The sequence below is a fragment of the Oryzias latipes genome, chromosome 8 (assembly GCF_053564925.1).
Source record: "Oryzias latipes strain Hd-rR chromosome 8, Olatipes_Hd-rR_3.1".
NCBI lineage: Eukaryota > Metazoa > Chordata > Actinopteri > Beloniformes > Adrianichthyidae > Oryzias > Oryzias latipes.
Window position 1 is genome coordinate 28,670,266 of NC_136244.1, and position 16,591 is coordinate 28,686,856.

The 16,591-nt window shown below is 43.9% G+C and overlaps 3 protein-coding genes across 6 annotated transcripts in view; all 3 read left to right on the top strand.

Annotated features, from left to right (window-relative positions):
• scn4ab (sodium channel, voltage-gated, type IV, alpha, b) overlaps window positions 1-1,866 on the top strand; it is a 48,000-nt gene extending 46,134 nt beyond the window's left edge. Inside the window, exon 32 of the mRNA XM_078952066.1 lies at window positions 1,255-1,866. Within this exon, the coding sequence (XP_078808192.1) occupies window positions 1,255-1,349 (95 nt within the window). The 3' untranslated portion in view covers window positions 1,350-1,866. The remainder of the gene's footprint in view (window positions 1-1,254) is intronic.
• Window positions 1,867-2,846: 980 nt separating this feature from the next.
• On the top strand, window positions 2,847-5,246 carry gh1 (growth hormone 1). Its single transcript, XM_004084500.4, has 6 exons — window positions 2,847-2,976; window positions 3,056-3,189; window positions 3,268-3,384; window positions 4,650-4,793; window positions 4,867-5,013; window positions 5,082-5,246. The coding sequence occupies exons 1-6, from the start codon at window positions 2,949-2,951 to the stop codon at window positions 5,142-5,144; spliced, it is 633 nt and encodes a 210-aa protein (XP_004084548.1). The 5' UTR covers window positions 2,847-2,948; the 3' UTR covers window positions 5,145-5,246.
• A 1,028-nt stretch (window positions 5,247-6,274) lies between these two features.
• The window catches only part of cdc27 (cell division cycle 27), a 36,200-nt gene continuing 25,883 nt past the window's right edge, over window positions 6,275-16,591 (top strand). For all 4 annotated transcript variants that reach the window (XM_078952061.1, XM_078952062.1, XM_078952064.1 and 1 more), the window contains exons 1-6: window positions 6,275-6,476; window positions 11,088-11,163; window positions 11,231-11,378; window positions 14,742-14,867; window positions 14,942-15,039; window positions 15,125-15,270. In XM_078952061.1, coding sequence (XP_078808187.1) covers window positions 6,450-6,476; window positions 11,088-11,163; window positions 11,231-11,378; window positions 14,742-14,867; window positions 14,942-15,039; window positions 15,125-15,270 — 621 coding nt within the window. In that variant the 5' untranslated portion in view covers window positions 6,275-6,449. The remainder of the gene's footprint in view (window positions 6,477-11,087; window positions 11,164-11,230; window positions 11,379-14,741; window positions 14,868-14,941; window positions 15,040-15,124; window positions 15,271-16,591) is intronic.

Below are 16,591 nucleotides of genomic sequence, written 5' to 3' on the forward strand. Positions count from 1 at the left end.
CCTCTATAAGATGTGAACCTGAAAACCGTAAAACTGATGCATCAGTGGATCCATAAGCCAAACTTTTTCATGCATAGAACTGTCTTCTTGCTGCTCATTATCAGAAAAGTTTAGTTATTCAACTTTCAGATAGATGTTCTGCAGGAACCTGCTTTTTGTGCTGCTCTTAGATTTAGGAGGCAAGTTCCAAAACTGAGACGAAATGGTTTTTTCATGTCACCTTTGCACAACACACCTTAAACACTTTTCTCTTCTCAGCTTCCTCTCCTCTTTTACTTTCCTCGCCCTTTGATTCTTTATTTCGGCGTTCATTTCTCTATGTTGCTCTTCCTCTGTCTTCTCTCTTGCCCTTTATTGCTATTAATTCCTCTCTTCATTATTGTTTCTAGCTCTTCCCTTCTTTTTCAGGCCTATTTTTGCTTTCCCACACTTTTCCTCATCCTTCACTCTTCCTTGCTTAAACTTTCCACAACATAACCAAGGAAACTGAAAAAATGAATCGGTCAGAACCTCTTTGTTTTTCATCTTTGGTGTTTGGATTTTTCTGCGCTTGTTTCATAACTTTTATGATTTGATATTTGTTTGCCTAATAGTGACTTTTTGTTTGACTTATAGCTCTACCTTTACTGTTCATTTTTCTACATGTGAGTCCTTTAGAGCTGCCTCTCTCTCTGCTCCATGTTGGAGATCTTGTTGTAATTTATTAAATAATTTGCAGATCATCTACATCGTTTCTCCTGATATGATCCAAACCTCCAAGTGAAGGAGGTTACTCTGACCCCCTCACAAAGAACCAAGGCTTTAGGACCAGAGCCTCAACCTGGTACTCCCATAGGTCAACCCCCAACCCCACCTACGTCAGAGCCTTATTCATTTTTGTGTCTAACCATCTCAGTTTCATGTTGTGTTGACTAAATTCAAACTTGTCCTCTGTGATGATGAGCAGCTGAACATCTGTGAATAAATTCCTGTCTGTGAGAACAAAACATTTAACACCCGATCGCTCCCACGTTTTCACATCACTGTCTTCATAAATTCATCAACTAAAAACTTAACTCACATTTCCTTCAGTTTAGCAAACAAAAGTCTTTGTTTCATAAAAACAAAGAAAAGTTACAGAGAAGCATAGTTCTAAAGGTAAGACATCTCTGCCATAGTAGAATCAGCTTGTTAGCATCTCAGTCAAACAGACTCAGAAGCTTCATGTTTACATCAGATTTGTAGAAGCTGATCCAACGCTTTCATCTCCTGCAGCCAGGACACCCACGAGTCTCAAGAAAGCTTCAAACCATTCAGAACACGGCTATCAGTGTTTGGACAAGAACTCCACTGCATCACTGCTGTCCTGAAGACCATGAACTGGACAAGGGACAGAAGTGTCTTTAAACACTGAGAGTCTTCTATCTATATACCAAGGCTATGTCCCACCAAGGTGGGGTAGCCTAGACAGGGCACACAATTTTATCTCCCTCCTTCTCTTCCCCAAACCCTCCTCCTTCAGTGTGTGTGCGTGTGTGTGTGTGTGTGTGTGTGTGAGACTGGTCTAAGGCCTGGTCTAAGCCACACCACACTGCACCAGGGTCAGCTGCACACTCCAGTGTGGGCACCTCCACAGCAGGGCCTCAGCCAAGGCTGGTTTCCCCTTGCCACTTCATCCCAAGACCAGACCTACGGACTGAGAGTCTTATGGGATATAAACCTACTGCTGTCCTTTATGTACGGGACAATGGCCGACAAAGTGCCCATTATGAGAAATGAATGGACGACGGACAAGGCTTCGCGTCGCACAGTTGCTTTTGCAAAGTCTGGAAGGCCATTATCCCGCTTATACCATGGTCACTTACAAAATAAATAAATATTCAATCAGTTTTTAGTACTTTGTTCTTGTTATTTTTGGGTATGAGTCTCTTTGCTGATTATTTGCCATGTGTTGCAGCGTGTTTTTCCTGGTAATGACTGAGCCGACACTGACCTCGACTGAGTTGGCAAAGTAAAACGATGTGTATGCTGAACGTCATGATGGTTAAATAAAACATCAGTTCAGACATAAAACCGCTTGTTTTTGTCCAGATGATGAAGCAAAAGTTTGTTTTAGAGTACCAGCGCAGGTATGCAGAACATTTGGGCTATGCAACCGGAACTTCTTTTTTTTAGGTGTGGTATATCACGTTTTGCTCCACTGCCTGCAGCTGATCAGAATGAAGTATTGACCCAGACCATTGTATAATTCAGAATGATGAGCTATGGGGCAGCTGAAAGTAGGTATCTGAAATTTCAGTCCTCAAAAACGTTCTCCCTTCTGCTGACGCCTAGGAGGAAAATGTTATTAAAGATGCTTCATCAAACCACAGCTTCTGTTTGGTCTTAGATTTTTGCTCCATTTGGAAGAAAGTTGATCAATTTTTTCCCTCAGAAATGATCCAAAAGGTCATGAAGACAAAACCTCTACATTTATTTGTGTCTCCTTTTAGGGAGAAAACTTAATTTTTAGGATGTTTAGAGAAAACGTCACATTTCTCTTTTTTCTAATCAAAAATAAATCTGTCAATTTCACATTTAACATTCAACTGAGCCATGTGTTCTCCAATCACATCTGATAAGTTAGAACACAGAGAACCCTGCAGAATTCAGATGGTCATGGTCTTCTGAGAACAGAGAAGGATTTTCATCTGTTTGGATTTGACGTTTCAATCTGGTTGTTCCAAACTTCGGTGGTGTTTTCAATCTTTGGTGATTCCTGATGTGTCATAGTTCCCCTGAGCTACAGTGCTGCATAAAAATGATTTGATGCGTAAATGTTCATCAGATACACGCCTGTTTACTCGTTTCATGTTTCTGTTGATGAATTTAATCAACGACTTTTAGCTTTAAAACCTAAACACTGCACTGAACATGTCAGAGGAGACAGCGGCCCATTTCAGAGCAGATCCATCAGAGCCAGAACCAGAATGGATCCCGGACCAGCCATTAAAAGGGGTAAGACATCCCAGTTCCCCTTTGAAAGAAGAACTGATGCTAGCGGACATGTATGAACTCTTACCTGCATGTCTTTCAGCCACCCTTCTGCTGTCAGCTGTCTGTCTGAGTGTCTGCTCTCAGCCAATCACAGACAGCCAACGTCTGTTTTCCATTGCAGTAAGCAGGGTTCAGCACCTCCACCTGCTCGCCCAGAGACTTTTCTCTGACTTTGTAAGTCTGCAGAAGCTGCATGGGGACTGAGGAGTCCTTCAGCTTTTCCTGATATTTCTGTGTACTTGTGTATTTTAGGAGAGTTCTCTGCAGACTGAGGAACAACGTCAACTCAGCAAAATCTTCTTGCAGGATCACTGCAACTCTGATATCAACATCAGCCCATTAGACAAGCACGGCACACAAAACAGTCCGGTCAGTTCTGAAACTTGTGTACAGAAATTGTTGCACTACGATAGTAAGGTGATAAAGAATCATGTGGGAAAGTTTGGTGACTGTAGTTTTAGGATGTTCAGAACAGTTTTGTTCTGAAGTATAAAAGCAAAGACTTTCTTCCAAAATCATTGTTGTAACTTGAATGTGATTATGAGTTTTCATGACTAAATCATATCAATGTAATTGTTATTTTAGTTTCATTTTTTTTTAGAGATTACACTCCTCAGTGTCTCACTTCCGTCTCTGTCAGCAGCAGGAGATCTCATCCCAATCCCATTACAAGGACACAAAAATCTGATCTTTTTTCTGTTGAAACGACTTTGTAGGTCGTTGTTCGCGTTAAGACAAAAAGCAAGAGACACTTGTTGTCAGTTTTAATTGTTTATCAAGAGTTTTTGAGGCCCGAAATCAGAGTCTGTGAATATCTTGCTAACATTAAGCAGCTGTTTTTGTTAGCCATTGGCCTCCTGCTTAAACTGCTGCCTTATTCCGCTACGATGGCAGTAAAAAGTCGTAATCTGTTCATGAGATGCAGACTTTTACTCTGACATTTATTTGAAATAACAAGCTTGAAATACACAACATTGATCAAAATAACAAAAGAAATAAACTTCCAATCCTGATAGGGAGACAGCATCCAATTTCAATTGAGTCTAAAATCACTTGATCGGGCCGTGAGGGACATCCATAACCTTTACCAAGTGATGGTACCAATTCACTACCGTGTACCAACCTTTGCTATCCTTGAACCTTGACTATCATGCAATACTATCTGCAAAGCTTTGGCGTTTATTTCCTGTCAAATCCTAAAGGTTGTTAAGTGAAAATCAGGACTTTGTCCATCATCTCTGATCAGCTGTGTATTTCTATCATTTCCTGTCATGTGTGTGTTGCCAACTCACTTGGCTTTGTCAAATTCTTTAGATTAGTGTTTCTTAGAGGTTACATGTTTTGTTTTGTTGTTTGACAAAAGGTAACATTTGTTTATGAACCCCTAACTCTTGCTTTTTGTCATTGCTGGCATTCTTCCCCAGGGACTGCAGCTGACATTGAGCTCTGTTGGTTCATTTGTTAAAAAGTTTATTAATGTTGACTGTTCTTGTTTAACTGAATAAATAAAAAGAGGCGATGCAGAAGCATGGCAAAGTACCCATTTCGGACAGAACATCCCAGTAAAGAAGTAACAGTTAAAACTGATGAGAAGAACACAGCTACTCCTCATTGATACCAGTGTTTGGTTCCAGGTTCAGAAGCTGCTGTCAATTTGCTATGTTCTGGTGGAATCCTGGGAGTTACCCAGTCGCTCTTTGTCTGGGAGTTCTGCTCCAAGGAACCAAATCTCACCCAAACTGGCTGAACTCAAGACAGGAATTCTTCTTCTGATCAGGGTGAGTACATGCACAAACCTGCCACACATGACTTTTGGCTTTGACGTCAATTGTGCTACTACTTGAACTGTAGGCCAATCAGAATGTGGCTGAGATATATGAAGACACCCTGTCTCTTCCACTGGGGGAGTACATAGACTATTATCATGGACTTGGAGCCGATGGCTCACTGCGGCGGACCTACGAACTGCTAGCTTGTTTCAAGAAGGATATGCATAAGGTGAGAAGGAGGATAGCAAGTGTGATATGATAATGACAATGATGACAAAGAAATGTCTGTTTTTGCAGGTGGAGACCTACCTGACTGTGGCTAAATGTCGACTGTCTCCAGAGACAAACTGTATCCTGTAGTCATGCTGCCCCCCACCATGACAATAGACTCCGCTTTTAAATAATTATGTTAGCATTAGCAGGAATAGGAGGTGTCATAATAAAGTTTGTGTTGCATTCTCAGTGTCTCTTTTTCTGAAAACAACAGGAAGCTTAAAGAAACCATGGAATAAAAATCTGAGTTTCTCGTGTTCTCCATACTCCCACCTGTCTTATTCTACATGACAGGGTGGGCAAAGGGGACCTCATCGTAGGAGCAGCTTCACCAGCTTTCAGCTGCAATGAAGCTGCAGCATTTAAGTTTGGCTTTTATTTTAACATTCATGTGCTTCATAAATGCTCTGATTTGCAGCAAAGAAGCTGTTTAGGAGCGGGACAGAAAACTTTTTACTATCTGTCACAAGTCTTCACTTATCTCTCTGAGACCCGTCAATGTCATTTTTACCCTTTCAACCAACAAAACCCATGGGCTTCAGTTCTTTATGAACGAAAAAGGTTTTGTAAAAAAATGTATATTTGCTAATAGAAAAAAAGAATTAAGAAAAAAATTACAAAAAATGTTCCACCAGGGTGTCCATCTTCTGCCTATAGAACTTTTCAGTGTACAGGAGATTGAGGTTCATTTACAAACAGCTGCTTGCTGAAAGCATGCTTTACAAGATATGAAAGCAATATTTCTCTTTCATTAACATTTTCCGCTTGGACCTACACTAAACAATTTGATCTGAAAGTGAAAAGTTAAGTTTCACAGAAAAAATAATGCAGCTAATCCAAAACTCAAAAAAGGAATATTTGAAACAGTAAATTTTAGTTTTGAATTAAAGAATTAAAAAAAAACAACACCAAATTTATACATTTAAAAAAGTTATGCAAACTTTAAGGTGATTATTAAAAAAGTGTAAAAGAATATTTTTGTAAAAGATAAAAAAATTGAATGTTATTTCGTGACATATTTTAGTATTTAACATTAACGTGTTTTAACTTTTGTTTTGTCGAATGAAAAATCTTTCCTTCAAACAAACAAACACGGTGCAGATTTTGCTCCATAACAGCTGATGACATTTTCCGCTACTGACTTAAAAAAGTGATACCAAGACTTGCCAGCAGTAGGCGTCAAACAGCTATTCTACCTGCTATTGCTGTTGCCGCTAGAGGGCAGTGTGTTCTAGGCCTATGGCTCGGCGTTTTCCGGCAAAACTCGGAAGGTAACGGTCGGACGTTCAAATGTTCGGCCGCATCGGCTCCTCGCAGAGATAGAGCTGAAGAAAGCCGTGAAGAAAGCAGGAGAGAGGTCCCTGGAGCAGAGATACAGAGTCCTAAAGCGGGATGACAGTGCTGCAGGAACCTGTCCAGGTAAGAAAACGCCGTTAGGTCGTTGTCACGAACCGGAATACGAACATTAGCCGTCACCGGCCTCAGCATCTGGCTCGCTCAGGCTCAGCCCGAGCTAAAACAGCATTCTTCCGCCGTCGTAGGCCTCGAAGTTCGCCCGGAGCCTTTTCTCCGCGCCTTCCCGGCATCTGCTCGGGGCTGAGCGGTGTGCTTCTTTTCGGTCTGCGGGCCAAGCTTCGTAGAGGGCCGGTTTATCCGCTCCATGGCGCGTAACTTGGTCAGGACGCCGGTCCCCCGGCTGTCGTTGACACGTAAACGGGCTGGAACGTTTTCTCTCCTGGTAGCTTCCGCAGCAAAGAATCGAGCGGAGAAGACAAAGATTTGTCCCCGCTGTGAGACCGTCACTGGGTCAAGTTTAGTTCAGGTTTGGATAGACTAGAGGTGGTCCTCAGGATTTTGGAACACTTGTCTGGAACGTTAGATCTGCTAGCTAACCGGCTAGCGCCTTAACAACCCGCTTTCGACGGCAGGAATAAGGTTCTGTAGCTTCAGACTGAACCGAACCGTTCTCCAGGTTCGCTGTGGGGTTCCCGCAACAGTTCTGCCTCACGGCACCCGCAACATATCACGCTTAGCGGGGCATGGTTAGCGTCGGCTAACCAGCTAGCTCTAAACTAGCTTTTTAGCTAGCTGTTGGTAAACGGAAATACTGCATGTAACCAGCGCCGACTGACGTCACAGCTCAGGTGTGCCGGTCCCTGATCAGGCAGGAGGGTATGGTAATGTTAGAGCTTTAAAAAAGTATTTGCCTTTAAACGTAGATCAAAGTTCTGATCTAATATTCAATAAATATCTAATATTTAAAAATGATGACGCAACCTGTGCCAAAGCAGAACATCAGCAACTTGTGCCAAAGCAGAACCACAGTAACCTGTGCCAAAGCAGAACGACCGTAACCTGTGCCAAAGCAGAACGACCGTAACCTGTGCCAAAGCAGAACGACCGTAACCTGTGGCAAAGCAGAACGACCGTAACCTGTGCCAAAGCAGAACGACCGTAACCTGTGCCAAAGCAGAACGACAGTAACCTGTGCCAAAGCAGAACGACAGCATCCTGTGCCAAAGCAGAACGACCGTATCCTGTGCCAAAGCAGAACGACCGTATCCTGTGCCAAAGCAGAACGACAGCAACCTGTGCCAAAGCAGAACGACCGTATCCTGTGCCAAAGCAGAACGACAGTAACCTGTGCCAAAGCAGAATGACAGCATCCTGTGCCAAAGCAGAACGACCGTATCCTGTGCCAAAGCAGAACGACAGCAACCTGTGCCAAAGCAGAACGACAGTAACCTGTGCCAAAGCAGAACGACAGTAACCTGTGCCAAAGCAGAACGACAGTAACCTGTGCCAAAGCAGAACGACAGCATCCTGTGCCAAAGCAGAACGACCGTATCCTGTGCCAAAGCAGAACGACCGTATCCTGTGCCAAAGCAGAACGACAGTAACCTGTGCCAAAGCAGAATGACAGCATCCTGTGCCAAAGCAGAACGACCGTATCCTGTGCCAAAGCAGAACGACAGCAACCTGTGCCAAAGCAGAACGACAGTAACCTGTGCCAAAGCAGAACGACAGTAACCTGTGCCAAAGCAGAACGACAGTAACCTGTGCCAAAGCAGAACGACAGCATCCTGTGCCAAAGCAGAACGACCGTATCCTGTGCCAAAGCAGAACGACAGCAACCTGTGCCAAAGCAGAACGACCGTATCCTGTGCCAAAGCAGAACGACAGTAACCTGTGCCAAAGCAGAATGACAGCAACCTGTGCCAAAGCAGAACGACAGTAACCTGTGCCAAAGCAGAACGACAGTAACCTGTGCCAAAGCAGAACGACCGTATCCTGTGCCAAAGCAGAACGACAGTAACCTGTGCCAAAGCAGAATGACAGCAACCTGTGCCAAAGCAGAACGACAGCAACCTGTGCCGACTGTTTTTTTCTTAGCTGCACTCAGATTTAGAACCCAGTCGCGTTGATTCTCAGTTTAAAGTTTAACCCGTTCTCTTTATTTTTTTATGCACCGCTACTTAAAGGAGAAACCATAAAAGCATTTTTACTTTTTGTTACTAGTTGCAGTAGAACTGGTCTCAAATCTACTATTATCATTCACTGATTCTGAAACACTTCAATTTAGTTTAATTGTGTCTGTTGGCCACTTCACCTTAATCCTGTTCCTTAAATGTTGTTATTGCTTCTTCTTAAATTTAACATCTAAAATAATCCAGACGTTATTAGAAAAGTGTTTCAATTAGAAAGATGACTTGGACCAAACTCTGGGATGTTTGGCTGTTAAGAAACACAAACCTTGAAGGAGAACTAAACTGTTGACCTTTGATTTCATCAAGAAGATTTAAAAACTGTTGAATGTGTGTTCGTTGTGATTTCAAGACGTTTAACAGGGAAGACTCATTGTAGCGCAAAGTAGGGCTGGGAATCACAGGGTACCTCAAGATACGATACGATTTGCGATACATTGCTCACGATAACGATACTATCACGATATGGCGAAAATCTCGTCTCTAATTACGCTCGATATATAAACTTTAAGAAAAAGAATTTGAAAGGGTTATTTTGGAAAATATTTCCCCATTTATTTTTTAAAAACCATGATAATAAACAACGTGTCGTGTGTCCTATTTGGTGTAATGAATAACAGACTTTTGTGTAGCATTGCTGAAATCAGTAACACTCTGTCTTTGACAACCAATGATAATTTTCTTTTGGAAATATTTGTACAATTTGGTTTAAACAATAGTGAACATGAACAGCAGCCATTATTTAGTACAAAATTGCTGTAAACACGATAGAAAATGAATAAGTCCAGTAGATGCCAGGCACATTGGTATTAACTTTTGAAAAACAAACCCATAGCCATCATATTATTTAAAAAATAGCTGTGAATCAGATACTAATTCTGTGAACAAACTATAGTGTTTTTGTTAAAAATAAATGACACCATTTAGTGCAAATGTGGTGTAAACAAAAATATAATTCTCCCAGAAAAAAAAAAAATCAAGTAGCTAGAAACTTTCCTTTAAGTTATTTAAGACATAAACTGTTTTCTAAATAAATGACCAGGGATAAAATACGTGAAGAACTTAAAGTGCATCCAAAAGGAAACATCTTTGTGAACAACACGATTGGGGAAAAGCTGCATGTGATGTTCTGGAGAACCACAGGCTTTTTAGTGTCAAGACGCTGCTCATCTACCGCTGCTTTGAGGAGAAGGGCGGTCTAAGGGCAGGGATGCCTCTCTTTCTTCCGTTTCCATGTCAACCATAGCTCTGGTCTGGGCGTACAGCGCAGGGATCCTTTTTTCAGTATTTCCTAGAGGGAATGTCAAAGCGTTACTCCAATGCATTCAATAAAAGCCCAAATCCCTCGTTCTCCACCTCGCTGCAGGAAGGACGGACACCGTTTTCCATTTGTATTGCCAGTTCTCTGTCTTGCAGAAAACGGCGGTAGCTTCGTCTGGAAAAAGGTATCCGCGCCGGGCCGTGTCGGCTTCAGGCCAGCAACAGCCACGACTTTCTCACACAATTCCGTTGATGCAGCTTCAATGGTGCCGGCGCGTCTTTAAGTTGCTGCTCTAGCTTCTCATTGTTTTTCCGCTCCACCATCTTTGTTTGAATGTGTATTCTTTGTCCACCTGCAACAGCTAATCTTGCAAAGAGCGCCCCCTATCGACCCTCCGAAGAATCGTCTTAGCAAAGGATGATTAATATAACGTCTTACAGGGTCTTTAAACGTAAATAAAAGGTTGATACTTGATGAAGACGTCTCGAGAATCAATCGCGGGACTAAATATCGCGATATATCACCATATCGATATTTTGGCACACCCCTAGCGCAGAGATGCTGTCACTTTAACCCAATGCATCATGGGAGATGTAATGATGGCAGACAGACTCTTCTCTGAGCTTCATTTTATGTTCACTTGTTCCACGGTCTGATACCAGATTCTGTGGAAAGCTACACCACTAAAGACGAGCTTTAGCTGGTATTGTTGTTGGAACTGAGAGACTTTATAAGCAGAATCAGAACAAGGAAGTGAAGACTTTAACCACTTCTCATTGGTCAGACTGATGACGAATGATTAAGCCTCCAAGAATGATTGGCGGAGACAGTTAAAGGGGGCGGGACTTTTCCAAAAACAGAGCTGAATCTGCAGCTAAATCGCGGTACCGTCATTCTTATGAATGTGTCTTAAATAGAATCAAATAAACACGCAGAAAAAAGTATTTTATGATCTTTTATATTCCTAACTATTCAGGGTTTAATCAGGGCCTGTTTGGATGAACACAGAGCCTATATCCTGGAGATGGTAAATGTTTTTAGATCAGTTAATGAGGGTCATTTCCCACGGCACACTAGTGTGCCGCAGCACACTGGTTGAAAAATACTGGTTTAGACCACGATATGGACTTAATGTGTGTTAATGAATCACAGAGATTTGCAGGGATTTTTTATACCTCCAACAGGTGTGTGCATTTCTAAATATCTGTTGGATCGGGTGGTGTGTGGTTGGGTAACTACAGACAAGTGTGTTCTGCTTCTTAGACCTGCTATTTTTTTCTTCAGGCCGCGGTGTGGCAGGCACTGAACCACTATGCCTACCTGGATGCAGTTTTTCTTGCCGAGAGACTCTATGCTGAAGGTAACATGTCCCGCTGGCAAGCCAAGATTCCTCCTACTTGCTCACCTGTCTATCTCCCCCCTGGCAGTGAGGTCAGAAGAGGCTCTCTACCTGCTGGCTACCTGCTACCACCGCTCAGGAAAGCCCTACAAGGCGTACCGGCTGCTAAAAGCTCACAGCTGCTCCACGCCACAGGTTCGATTCCTGCTGGCAAAGTGCTGTGTGGAGCTGAGCAAGTAAGAACTGAGTCCCACTGTACAACATGGTGCCTATGTTGGCCAATAAATACATTTCAGTTTCACTTTAACTTTCAGTCTCTGTACTGTTGGTCTGCCTTGTTTCTCTGTATCTGAGTGACTGTGTCTTTCTGTCTTTCTCTGCCCATTTGTTTGTCTGTCTTTCTGTCTGTACGCCAGTCTGTCTTTCTGTCTGTACGACAGTCTGTCTTTCTGTCTGTACGACAGTCAGTCTTTCTGTCTGTACGCCATTCTGTCTTTCTGTCTGTACGCCATTCTGTCTTTCTGTCTGTACGCCATTCTGTCTTTCTGTCTGTACGCCATTCTGTCTTTCTGTCTGTACCCCAGTCTGTCTTTCTGTCTGTACGCCATTCTGTCTTTCTGTCTGTACGCCATTCTGTCTTTCTGTCTGTACGCCATTCTGTCTTTCTGTCTGTACGCCATTCTGTCTTTCTGTCTGTACGCCATTCTGTCTTTCTGTCTGTACGCCATTCTGTCTTTCTGTCTGTACGCCAGTCTGTCTTTCTGTCTGTACGCCAGTCTGTCTTTCTGTCTGTACCCCAGTCTGTCTTTCTGTCTGTACCCCAGTCTGTCTTTCTGTCTGTACGCCAGTCAGTCTTTCTGTCTGTACGCCATTTAGGGTTGTGCCGATGGACGATATCATCGTCCATCGTGATGGGTGACTAACATCCCGATGGAGAGACCACCATCGTGATGCCACGCCCCCGCCACGTTGCGCGTCGACACCATAAGCCGCGGTTACATGTACAAAATATCTTGATGGGATCAATGGTCGGATTAGAATCCAACCGTGTAGATGGGCCCAGAAAAATGTTTTCAGAATATAAAAACGTTCACTAAGGTCACAATTTCGGTCGGAATAAATCATTCGCACATGCGCAGTATTCGCACATGCGCAGTTTGAAAACCGGAAGGGGATACAACTTCCGCCGAGCGGCTTTTTTTCCAAACTTTATTGGATGTAACAATTCAATACAAAACGATAACAGCACCGAGCGGCTATATATATTGACATGTCAGCTCGGTAAAATACGAGATGATCTTCTAAACGTGCTTTTAATAATGTTACGGTTATTATCAAACACCTGTTCGCTCATCATTTGAATTTTAATCCGTGTGGTCAGTGCTTTTTCTGAACGGAGCCAGGATTAGCAGTATGCTAACACGGGCTAACAACATTAGCTTTGGGTGGCGCTGCACGTAAACGTGTAAGAATAACATCAGCCTTTATTTAGTCGGGACACGACTGGAAACACAAATCCACGTGATTGTTTGAATGTTTTCTAAGGACTGAGCGACATTTCTGCTTTGATGCTCAAACCGCTGTGTGTGCTGACGATCCGAGCTGTGCTCAGACACACGTTTAGACCCGGTTCTGAGTTCGGTTGCTTGTACCCCTAGAGCTGCGGGACGGATCGCAGTCTTAAATCTCCCACACATACCGCTCATGTACCCCCCTCCCATCAAACACAAAGCTTTAAGTCCGCGCTCCGCCGGTCCACTTCACTAATTAAGTGCGGGAGCGGACTACTTCTTTTCTATCTTGCTTGTTACTTTTTCTGTTAAAGTCACTTCCGTCAGTTTATACTGGATCATCGCGGATTAGTCATTAGTTGGGAAATAAAATGAAAAAAGCAAAATAACGAATAGCAGTTATATAAGAACGAAAAATGTAAAAATACCCCCCCCCCCGACGATGTCATCGTCCATCCCGATGGTTGACAGCAAACATCGTCAACGGCCAAATTAGGGGACATCGCCCAACCCTAACGCCATTCTGTCTTTCTGTCTGTACGCCATTCTGTCTTTCTGTCTGTACCCCAGTCTGTCTTTCTGTCTGTACGACAGTCAGTCTTTCTGTCTGTACGCCATTCTGTCTTTCTGTCTGTACGCCATTCTGTCTTTCTGTCTGTACGCCAGTCTGTCTTTCTGTCTGTACGCCAGTCTGTCTTTCTGTCTGTACCCCAGTCTGTCTTTCTGTCTGTACGACAGTCTGTCTTTCTGTCTGTACGACAGTCAGTCTTTCTGTCTGTACGCCATTCTGTCTTTCTGTCTGTACGCCATTCTGTCTTTCTGTCTGTACCCCAGTCTGTCTTTCTGTCTGTACGCCATTCTGTCTTTCTGTCTGTACCCCAGTCTGTCTTTCTGTCTGTACGACAGTCAGTCTTTCTGTCTGTACGCCATTCTGTCTTTCTGTCTGTACGCCATTCTGTCTTTCTGTCTGTACCCCAGTCTGTCTTTCTGTCTGTACGCCAGTCAGTCTTTCTGTCTGTACGCCATTCTGTCTTTCTGTCTGTACGCCATTCTGTCTTTCTGTCTGTACGCCATTCTGTCTTTCTGTCTGTACCCCAGTCTGTCTTTCTGTCTGTACGACAGTCAGTCTTTCTGTCTGTACGCCATTCTGTCTTTCTGTCTGTACGCCATTCTGTCTTTCTGTCTGTACGCCAGTCTGTCTTTCTGTCTGTACGCCAGTCTGTCTTTCTGTCTGTACCCCAGTCTGTCTTTCTGTCTGTACGCCATTCTGTCTTTCTGTCTGTACGCCATTCTGTCTTTCTGTCTGTACGCCAGTCTGTCTTTCTGTCTGTACCCCAGTCTGTCTTTCTGTCTGTACCCCAGTCTGTCTTTCTGTCTGTACGCCAGTCTGTCTTTCTGTCTGTACGCCAGTCTGTCTTTCTGTCTGTACGCCAGTCTGTCTTTGTCAGTACATCAGTCTGTCTTTGTCTGTACCCCAGTCTGTCTTTCTGTCTGTACGACAGTCTTTCTGTCTGTACGCCAGTCAGTCTTTCTGTCTGTACGCCATTCTGTCTTTCTGTCTGTACGCCATTCTGTCTTTCTGTCTGTACGCCAGTCTGTCTTTCTGTCTGTACGCCAGTCTTTGTCTTTCTGTCTGTACGCCAGTCTGTCTTTCTGTCTGTACGCCATTCTGTCTTTCTGTCTGTACGCCAGTCTGTCTTTGTCTGTACGCCAGTCTGTCTTTGTCTGTACGTCAGTCTGTCTATCTGTCTGTACGCCAGTCTGTCTTTCTGTCTGTACGCCAGTCTGTCTTTCTGTCTGTACGCCAGTCTGTCTTTCTGTCTGTACGCCAGTCTGTCTTTCTGTCTGTACGCCAGTCTTTGTCTGTCTGTCTGTACGCCAGTCTTTGTCTGTCTGTCTGTACGCCAGTCTTTGTCTGTCTGTCTGTACGCCAGTCTTTGTCTGTCTGTCTGTACGCCAGTCTTTGTCTGTCTGTCTGTACGCCAGTCTGTCTTTCTGTCTGTACGCCAGTCTGTCTTTCTGTCTGCGTTTTCTCTTGTTTTGTCTTTTTTCCTGTCTGCCTTTCTCAACATATTCTTTTGGTCTCAGGTTGGCTGAAGGAGAGCAGGTTTTGGTTGGTGGCGTGCTGAACAAACAGAAGAATCAGGATGACATTATCACTGAATTTGGAGACTCCGCCTCTTTCACTTTGTCTTTGCTGGGCCATATTTATTGGTAAAAGTCGTCCTTGTGTGTCTCTGATTTTTGTGGCATTACAGAGTCGTCATTTGTCTTTTCACTCTGAACAGTAAGACAGATCGGGCCGCTAAAGGAGCAGAGTGTTTCCAGAGAAGTTTAAGTCTTAACCCTTTCCTGTGGTCACCTTTTCAAAACCTCTGTCACCTAGGTAACGTGCACGATCATCACTGTCCTCCATGTTTGATAGTAGCCTTAGGTCTTGATTTAATCTCTATTTTCCCCCCGCTTTTTAGGAGAAAAGCCGGACCCAGACCAAATCTTCAGACTGTCTGCTCTACAGATCTCCTCAGTGGCCATCCCCCCGTCCTCTGTAAGCCCCGCCCAGAACCTTTCTCATCGTCTTGACACCGCTTTAATGGAGACGCCACAAGACACACTGGTAAATGAGACTGCAACGAAGTCAACTTTCTTTTCAGATTTTTAGGAAAATTCCACCAACCTTTTTCAGAAGTTCCAAAATTCAGGCAAAAGGGTGCAGCTAAATCACAGAAACCAGTAAACTGAGGTCTAGGTCACTCATTTACTTACTCATTTGTCCTCTAGGTTAAAGGGAAACACAAGACAGTTGGAGGCAGACTCCACTCTTGGCCCAGATTATAAAATGCCCCACCTGAGGGGTAAAGGATTGACAGGAAACGTACAGTCATGCTGCATCTTCAGTAATGGAGAGCCATACTGAGCAAAGTGATGCCAGCTTCACCACAGAACTTTCCGTAAAGAATTTTTCTCCCCCACCTTCACCTGAGGCAGCTGCTCAAGGTCTAGAACCTTATTATTTCGAATCCACTGGCCCAAGATGCTGGTTCAGCAATCCCTAGGAAGGTGGGGCTGCCATTTTAGCTAAGCGCTAAACATTTAAAGACCAGCGGTGCTTTTGTACTGGAACAATTCCACTTTATTTCCTTGTTTGAACCTGTAGAGGACAGCACATAGATGATTTTAGACCAGGGGTCTGCAACCCGCAGCTCTTTCATCCTTGTGCTGCAGCTCTCTGTGGTTTTGTAAAATAACTATTATGTACTAAGGTTGTCGTGGTGCCTTTGATACGGTAGGTGTGAGAGACGTCTCTGCAGGCGTGAACGCGCAGAGGGGGACAAGTCTGCAGCGTGAATGCGCAGACGGGGGGGATGTGTCTGCAACGTGAAAGTGCTTGGGGGGGGGGGGGGGGGGGGGGGGGCATGCCTGCAGCTGTGAACACGGACCAGAGTCTGTTATGGGATGGAAGGTTCTTGTAAAAAGATGGTACAAATTTAATGACGGAAAAAGGGGCTTCCTGGGCCTGGCGGCTCTCTCCACGCAGGGAGAGGGATCCCTGAGTTCTCTGGCAAGGCCAGGAGTATGGGATTACATTTCTGCCATTAATTGAAAGGGCGTAAAGACAACTGAGCAGGCGTATTTAGGAACTGATTGAGTGAACCTTATAACCGCGCTGGCGCAATTCTACCTAAGCGACTCCGTATTTCACAATTGCACGGCTGCAATCCTAACTGAGCAGTGATCTTGCTCGGTCAGATCCCTTTTTCCGCGCTCACCTGGATTTACGCTCAGTGTTCAGGGGTGTGTTTGTCACTTGGGGGCAGGAACCTTTCTGGTTGATCTGATTGGCTAAAATTTGCATGTCAAGCAGCGGGGCGGGACTTTCATTTTGGGTCTTTAATAGAAATCGAACGGCGGCTGTAACGTGGATTAAAAGCATTAAA

Bases quoted from the DNA above. Each gene is read 5' to 3' on its own strand.
- gh1 (XM_004084500.4), top strand. From the start codon at position 2,949: ATGGATCCCGGACCAGCCATTAAAAGGG. The intron at 2,977-3,055 runs GTAAGACATCCC...CATGTCTTTCAG, and splicing joins CGGACCAGCCATTAAAAGGG to CCACCCTTCTGCTGTCAGCT. The intron at 5,014-5,081 runs GTGAGAAGGAGG...CTGTTTTTGCAG, and splicing joins TCAAGAAGGATATGCATAAG to GTGGAGACCTACCTGACTGT.